At 39.3% G+C, this 8,722-nt stretch overlaps 1 protein-coding gene across 4 annotated transcripts in view; it reads right to left on the bottom strand.

Moving 5' to 3' along the window:
- VTI1A (vesicle transport through interaction with t-SNAREs 1A) overlaps window positions 1-8,722 on the bottom strand; it is a 279,149-nt gene that overhangs the window by 283 nt on the left and 270,144 nt on the right. For 2 of the 4 annotated variants that reach the window (XM_068398332.1, XM_068398333.1), the window contains one exon: window positions 1-840. This exon is cut by the window's left edge and continues 283 nt beyond it. In XM_068398332.1, coding sequence (XP_068254433.1) covers window positions 747-840 — 94 coding nt within the window. In that variant the 3' untranslated portion in view covers window positions 1-746. The remainder of the gene's footprint in view (window positions 841-8,722) is intronic. The other 2 variants (XM_068398334.1, XM_068398336.1) reach the window with 1 other exon arrangement.

Genomic DNA, 8,722 nt, shown 5'->3' with positions numbered 1-8,722 from the left:
ATCAGTACATATATCAACATTGGAAGATTTAAAACAGATTCAACAGATGGGCTGTGGTCACAACTACATTTTGGGTAAGTGATGCATTATCATGAACTTGATGAAAGTGGAATTGTTTTGAATAAGCAGAAAAGAAAGCCTAATTTTTAAAAAAATTGTTAAATAGTGAGTTGGATTCACATAAGATATTAAACATCATCCTAAGGTTGCTCTCTTTTTAAAACTAACTACTGTTGTTAACCAGGTTACATCTATTACGATAATTCACGACCGGGAGTTAGTCACAGGAGACAGGTTCACTTTCTACATCATTTGGTCTCTGCTTTACTTACATTCTATATCACAGAAGGTCAGATACTGCTTGATATTCTCATACCCCGCATAGCACAAGAAAAGTGCAAAGACCCGTCTTCCATCGCTAAACTCTGGCAACTTACAGGCTAATTTTCTGGGGTAGAATTCAAGACACGTTAGGTGTTTTTATATCGGAACAAGCCCTCACTCCAACAAATATTAAGATTCTGAAAACACTCAGATAAAGACGAAAATGTAAGAAAAAATAATCAACCCCACATGCCACCAACTATGCCATCAATAATACAAAATATTGTACACCACTTGCACCTGAGTTGAAGAGTGGAAAAGAGAGGGAGACTCTGTCAGTGCAAGAGAATGATTCATGTGACCACTTTGTCTTAATTACTCAGAACAAGCAGTTTGTTGCTGTTTAGTGAAGAACAAAGATATCAGCGTCCCCTGACAGAAAAATAAATAGCCATCACGGTGGTGAAGATGATGATGACTGCCAGAACAACGATCAAAATCCGGTTTTGGATGATCCTGAAAAAAAGCAGAAGAGACAAAAAAACCCCAGTGAATAAAATGAAAAAAACAAAATAGCAAAATATATATGATAATCACAAAAAGAAGCACACAGATAAATATATTGGAGAAAAGACACGTGCCCACAAATTTAGGATTTCCTATACCATTCTGCATATCTTGGTTGTTTTTTACTTCTTTCAATTTCCAGTGCTTCCAAACATTTCTTTATGTAGCTATCAAATCCAACTTTTGCATTCAGGGAAGAATCAGACTTTTCTTAATTATGGATACAGTTATATACATACTAGAATAACTGAAATACATCATGTTACAATTTATAACCTTCTAAGAACAAATGAAATAATTAGTCCTCAGTCGATGCAATTCAAGCAGGGTGGTCTGTAATAGTAAATACCATTATATTTTTAAAGCCATTCTGAAATCTTCACAGCTTTTTTAATCTGAACAGAAACAATTTATTAATTTTCAAGGGATTCTACTATTAAGGTACAAGATTCAAGGAAACACATGTCAATGAGATACTTACTTGTACTAAAATACCAAGGGAAAAGTATAAAAGATAGTTTTGAAGAAAAGGATGATATAAAGAAGCAAGTGTCAAACTGTGAAGCTTATGTTGTAAAAGCATCTCCTGTCTCTGTAGCATACCTTTACTTATGGTAATAGGCAAATGTTACATTTTCTATGTAGTATAAAAAAATGGAAATTAGTAATAACAAAAAGATGCCAGAAGTAGAAAGTCCTAATATTGTTCCATCATTTGTTGGGAGAAATCCCTGCTTCTAAAATCAGACACCACATCACTTCAGATTTTGCCTGAAATTAATAAGTCAATTAAAATGCATAAATCAACAAACAGTAGAATTTGAGGCATTTTACGGCAGGATTCCAGCTTGTAAGAATTCAGCATTTGTTATTCCAATCTCACAGAGGAGGAAGAATATTTTCACAGGCTCTTCATGAAACAGGAACTTTTGCAAAATGTATTTGTACATGAAGCATATCATCATAATTGGAGAGCTATAGCAAAAAAACCCCAACAACCAAATGCAACAAAAGCATTTTTATTTTTTTATTTTTATTTTTTCTTGTGCTTCTGCAAAAAAAACCTAAACCAAAACAAATCAAAGCCTTTGCCAACTAGACAATGGTAAGAAGAGGTAAAACTGTGTTTTGTGAAACATCGAAGCAAGTACAAGGCTCCAACTTGCAGGCAGGGAATGTTATGTGTTAAAATGAGCATGTTTCACACAGTGAAAGAGAGAAGAAACTCTAGAGAGCAGAGGGGAGTTTTCCTTGGTAAATGTTTTTCATTTGGATGCGGGTGGATATACATATAAATTATATTGGAAAGTGTAAAGAAAAATGCAGTTTTAACCAACTCCATCTCTCTCCTTGCTTACCCCCCACCTACAGAAAAAGCAGTAAATGGATGGATGAAAACTGTCACATCAGACAGCCACCCTCCCCTGTGACACTCTAAAAGGACTAGCTCTCTATCCTCCTGACAGGTTACAAAATGATCACATTTGCTGACACGTCTTCCGCAAAACTGCTTTAGTGTTTGTGTCCACTTTCCTAGCAGGAGATGAATGGGCTGCTTTGTCCTCATTTATCACTTAAAGCTGAACTAAGATCTGTCTCGTTTATTTTTCCCTTCCTCACTAGAAAGGCTCAACCACAGCATTAATTCTTTCGCGATGACAGCTAATTCAAACTTAACAGGCAATATTTACTCTGCCAAAAGGATGAGGAGGAGGGAGGGATGTTTCACTCTTTTTTTTCCCCTAAAAAAAAAAAAAAAGAGTAGCAGGCTAACAAAATAAAGCTAATTAAGGGCTTTTGGTTCTTGTTGGTTTGCACTTCAGTTTAACACCTGAACTTACAAGCTTCTCTTTTGTGGTGGGATGTGACATTCTCTACCATACACCTGATAACAAACGATTTGCCCAGGCAAATGCATGAAAACCAGAATATATATTTACTCACTCACCCTCATCACTCCTGAAAAGACACTCAGCAAAATTGAAACTCAGCAGTGAAATAGATTAAAAGCATGAAAACTCTTAAAACATTCAGCCCTAAGTAATACACAGTGCAGCTGGCTTGACAACCATTTTATTTGTGGGATGTGGGCCCCAAGGCATCCATAATGCTAATTTACAAAGGATTAACTGTGAGTGAAACTCGCTTAATCTAACACATAGTTAGGCAAAGGCATACATAACATACTGAGTGTTTAAATCAACTCCTCCTATCTCTGGCCCACTGAAAAAGCATTTCATCGTCTAAGACTTAAAATTAAAGAAAAATAAAAAAAAAAGCACCAAATCCTCCAAATGCTTTATTTTTAATACTCTGGCAGTACACACCCGATTGCAAGATTATTTAATCAGTGTCCGCGTCTCTAAAATCCTTGTCAAGAGAACACTGAGCGAGGCACGCTGCCACCTGTATCTGCTAATTGAAGGTTCACTTACGGTCTGAATCTAGGAAATACATATCAAAGTTCAGTTTCTAGGAATCTGAATTAGTCTGCACAGTGCAGCAAAAGAATATCATATTAAAAGGAACAAATTAATCATGAAATAGGATGGATGTTATCAACAGAGTCCTACACTGAAGCATTATACACTTTTAATATTCAAGCCCACAGTTAAAGATTAATTTTATATCTTTAAAAAAAGAATAACATTGAGTTTTACTGCTTTACTTTCAAGTGAGCAAGTAAAATTAAACTAACTGCAAAGTGCAGAAGGATGGGGCTAGGAGGAGAATGACAGAGCCGTTTGGTAGCAGCAGGACAGTGTTGAGGAGGGCTTAGCCAGCGGTGCGTTGTTGAGGTCTGAGTCTGGGAGCTGCTGCTCAGAGAGAGAACACAAGTTCTGGGTGTCAGCACATTTCAGATCTCAAAGTCAATAAGCAAGGGCAACCCTTCAGAGTAAAGAAAAAATCAAGAGGAAAGGGGCTTTTGAGTGATCCAAGACAGTCAAGCCAGCTCACAGTGGTAGAACAATGGTTGGCATTGGCAGGACCCATCTGTAGGGAAGCCTCTAGTACTGTCACAGCCAGACACTGCCAGTGGGTATTGCTCTAGGCAAAGCATCAAGGAATTTAAGTGGGGGAGGGAGCGATAATACTAAAGGAGAAGAAAATGGGGCCTAACATTTGCTACAAAAAAATCCCAAAGGCTAACATGCTCGCAAGAAGCAGATGATAGCCTTTTATCTCTATTACACCTTAAATTCAACAAAATCTGGTGAATGAGGAAGCCCAGATTCTCCTTTGAAAATGCAAAGCATGTTTACAGGGTAAATAATTTAAGAAAGAATATATACTTGAAAGAAGATACCCATTGAAACATCCATGGCTAAAATGCCTGAAGGCAAAAACTTGTGCATTTGCATGCTGCATTTTATTAAGTTAGCACACTGTAGCTTTAAAAGAATGCATGGCCAAATTAAGAGGAATGTGTGACTGAAACATCAAGGATTCCTCAAGTTTACATTATGAATCATAGTGCTGTTGATATGAGATGAATTAACCATTTAGTTGATGCAGCTTAGGCACTGAATTCACACCAAGTTCTGCTGGGGCCCAGCGCGCTGGAGCTCGTTAACAGCCAGTGTCTACTGTTCCTTTCATACTCGAAACGCTAAAAGCACAAGGGCTCATTCTACTTTGAGTTAAAAGAGATGAAGAATCTGAGCTTTTAAACTAAGTCCTGTCTAGTTTATCATGGACAGCAGCCCAAAACATTTGGGTGCAAAACCACATAGAAACAGTAACTAAAGCAGATGTGAGGGTAATGTTAACCAGCACATCGGAAGAGCACGAGGGACTAACAACGCAGAAAGCGCATCCCACTCCTGTTGAGTTTCCTTCTGCTCCTCCTTTCTAAATGCCTGACCCTCTTTCCTGGCTTCTGGTCACAGTGCCTAACCTCTGACTGTAACCTCCAGCCAGTGACAACTTTGTGAGCTGACGAATGACACCGTCCGTTTTCGGGGATCACCTCTTTGATGCACGTGGCAACCACCGCTTTGGAGAACAGGTCCCACATCCATTACCAAACACTGATGTCCCTGGCAAATCAGTTCCCCTCACTCCCACCATGGCAGAAAATGTGCTGCCTCTCCCACATTTCAAAAACCAAAATAATTTGCTCCTCTCCATAGCTTCACACACACGCATGCACACAATGGGTCTAACTCTGTTTGTGACATGTTTAGATCTGCTCCGTATAAACACAAAGCAGTTCCCGAATAAGCTTTTGCAAACCTTACATTAAGGATGCCAACCGTGTTTAAACCTTTTTACAAAACTGCATTCATTAGCAGGGGAGTGCACGACATCTATATGGGTTCAGCCTGATGTCTTGCATATGTCTTAGTGCCTGATTGACCAGCATTGAATAATGATGCCTTGCCATTAAGCACTGATGGTACAATAACAATTGTCATGAAAATTAGCAATCATGGTAACATGTTAACAAAATACGGGATATAAACGAACTGGTGCAGACTCTGGGTGCATAAAGAGTTTTGTGTCCTTAACTTGAAATAATGAAGACTACAAATAAAATACTGCAAAAATTTCTTACAGAGGGTCAGCTCTGACACTGATACAAATAAAAAAATACAAACGGCTTGGGGGATCAGTTAGCACACATTCATTACTACACAGGGCTCTATTCTTAAAGAAAGCATCTTGAAAAATAGTGTCCTCAAGAACACAGACTGATTGATGACAGAGCACTGTCCAACAGTGTTTCACTGTAACACATGTATTTAAGATTTAACTAGAAGTGATTTCTGTCAGTTTACTGGGCAGAAAGGCTTGTTCTTTGCACACAAGACTACATTTTAAGTAGTCACTTGAATACTTGGCTACTGCGTTTTGGGGTGCCCTTTTACTTGTGATCAGCAGTGTTTGCTAACGTGCGCAAAAATAGGTGCATGCAAATCAGTGGTAAGTGATTTTTAAGTGCCCAATATTCATGTGCAAATCAGCAGATTCAAACAAACACAAAGTGTAGGTCTAGTCACATAGGCAAATACATGCCAGGAAATACTAAATGTGACTTGAAAGTAATATAGCTCTACTCAGATACCTTCTGGACAGATACCATTATTACTATATATAAGGACATCCTTATTAGGATATATCAGGAGCTTTCAACTGGAAGCACTAGACCCCACACAGGGGAATAAAATGTTATGATTGGTAAAGCAAAGCCTTAGATACATAATGATAAGTCTCTAAGTTCAGGGTATCTGGGGGCTGTTCAAGTAACTATTCATCTTTCCCATCTTTAGGTTTAAGAATGCTTTTCTCAAATAAAAGCAACTGAAAAGAACTAGACAGGCTGTGGCAAAACATAAAGACACGGCAACCTACTGAAATAAAAGAGTAAGAAAGCCCTGCCTAGCAAAACTACAGCTGGTTGGAAGTATCTGACTTGAGACGTTTTTTATCATTAACAACTGAAATTAGCAAACAGAAATACCAGTGAAAAAATATCTGTACAAGTTACATACAACTCCTTGGCCCTCTTCTAGCTGACACTGGAAAAAGTGAAGAATTTGGAAAATACTCAAGTTTTTTTCATCTCCCCTGCCCCAAACACTGAAAATAAGTCCAAGTTCTTTGTGTTCTCAAGCCAGAAGAACCGATTACATTGTAATTGACTTTGTATATTTAAAGGTGAAAAGGCTTTGGGGAGTGGTGGAGAGGGGATGGGACCCCCCATGGCTTACTTCATGCCAAAAAGGCCACACTGACTGGGCTCCACCTCCAGACTGCAGAGCAGCCATTCCCAGCAGGAGCCTATTTCATGTTCTCTGAATTCCTTCCCAAAGGAGCCTCTTCTTCCCCTAGGGACAGGGGCTGTAGTTTCTTATGTGTAAGGCCTTGGGAAAAAAAAACGTTAAAAATTGCTGACAACTGAGCAGATAATGAAATTAAAGTCCCCAAAATAGAGGAATGGTGAATAAAAAAATATGGCATTTTTTCTAGCTGACTAGCAGGGTTTTTTGAAAGAGACAGGCCATAAAAGGTGCCTAAGATATTATTGACAGGGCTGAGGAGTTGTGCAGCACTACATCCTCTAGCTTTAAAGTTCAGTCTTAAGGACTGGGGCTGTCTACTTGTAATAACATGGATACCAATCTCTAGTTATAATATTACCCTCAAACCACATCAATGTGTTTCCACCTGGGCCCTGAATGAAAGAATGAGTCATGTAACAACAGGTGCAGGGAGGTAGTCACACTATCCAACTTTAAACATCTAAATTATATCTAGCTAATCTCTCTCCACTCCCTGTGTATATAAGCTAAAGTCCTGCTCCGAGCTGCCTTCTCCTTTTCCTGGCCATATATGCATCCCAGGAGAACTAGTCAGTTAAGTTAGCTGGCTAGGTTAGGTGCCTACAGATTAAGTAGGGATGAATATCCCTAAAGGCTTGAACACGAGGCCCAAGCAAGAAAGCTTGCTAGCTCTGAAGGCAAAATCATACAGGAAAGACATTATCGTATCATAAAGTGTCTGTAATCTCTCATTAAACAGAAATATTGCAGAGATGAAACTCACCAGTAAAGCAGAAGATGTTAATGAATAATTAGCCAGTAAATACCTTGATTCATCATCTCCCTTTAATGGATCCCATATTTGCACATGACATTCTGACCAGAATCAAATATACTTCTCCTTTGACAGTTTTTCTGGAGGAGTGAGAGACAGAAGAGACATCCCTCTCTGGGATGAATGCCTCCTGAAATGCAGTGGGCTTCCTTAGCTCAAGGAACTACGTTTTTTCACTTGCTGTGTCATCTTGTGACAATCTTACCATTAAGATTAAAATTTAAAGTTATTTTTATGATATCTGATAGTTAAAATACTTACTGAGATACCTAATTAATAATTGAAATCTTGCAATACCTTCCAAATGTAACAAAAACTTATGAACAGCACCGGAGTACAGTGTGATTTGGTAGCCACCAGGACTATCATAGCCTGAGTCCTATCTCAAGGAGCTGACAGTCTCAGGAAGTGCAAACAGTACCCAGGTGATCACTGGGGTCTACGGGGAGTGGGGGGCGGCTGAGTGGCCGAGGAAGGAGAGATATCTACAGGAGCGATTGGAAGACAAGTGTATGCAGACTTCAGTAAGCAAACTGCGAGAACAGGGAAAGCCTGAAAGGACCTCATGGACCTGGGACCTAAGATAAAAAGGCAAAACAGAAGGGTCCTGTGAATCTTCTGCTAGCTCAGATTTTATTCATTGCTTATTTTTAAAACAAATGGGAAGGCATTTCTGAAGGATGAAAATTATCCTTCTGCTCATGAGAAACCCTAACAGGGAACATTTCTCTGCCCACTTGTGATGCAACTTCAGCCTTCTCCTGTCTCCATGTCCACTCCTCCCACGGAGGGAACCAATTAGATTATTACTGTCATTAGGAGGAACAGCGTGTGGCTTCCGGAGCCACGGAAACTCACCAACTAAAACTGGAGGGGGATTAATTCATTTAATGCAAAGCAGAGGCAACACCAGATCTCTTTGGCAAGTCTAAATGAAGATCACGTGTGCAGTGGCAACTGCAAGTGGAAGGAGTCAAGGTTGTATTAATCTCCAACCAGCCTTTCTCAGGGTACTGAAGTATCAAGAAGAACAAATCACACATTTAGTCACCTGAGCATGACTAAGAACCATAGGCCTTAGCAAACATTACGAGCGCTTTAGAAAGAGCTCTGAGGGAGGGTGGATAGCCCAGCTGTCAGCATAATGGCATTCTTCAGTACATTGGCTGTGTGAAGCCCAGGTCCCCAAACAGTTAACAGGAAAAAAAAAGTCCCAACCCCCTCGTCAGCA

Source organism: Nyctibius grandis, chromosome 4, assembly GCF_013368605.1.
Source record: "Nyctibius grandis isolate bNycGra1 chromosome 4, bNycGra1.pri, whole genome shotgun sequence".
In the NCBI taxonomy this organism is placed as follows: domain Eukaryota; kingdom Metazoa; phylum Chordata; class Aves; order Nyctibiiformes; family Nyctibiidae; genus Nyctibius; species Nyctibius grandis.
This window is presented reverse-complemented; position numbering and strand designations above follow the sequence as displayed.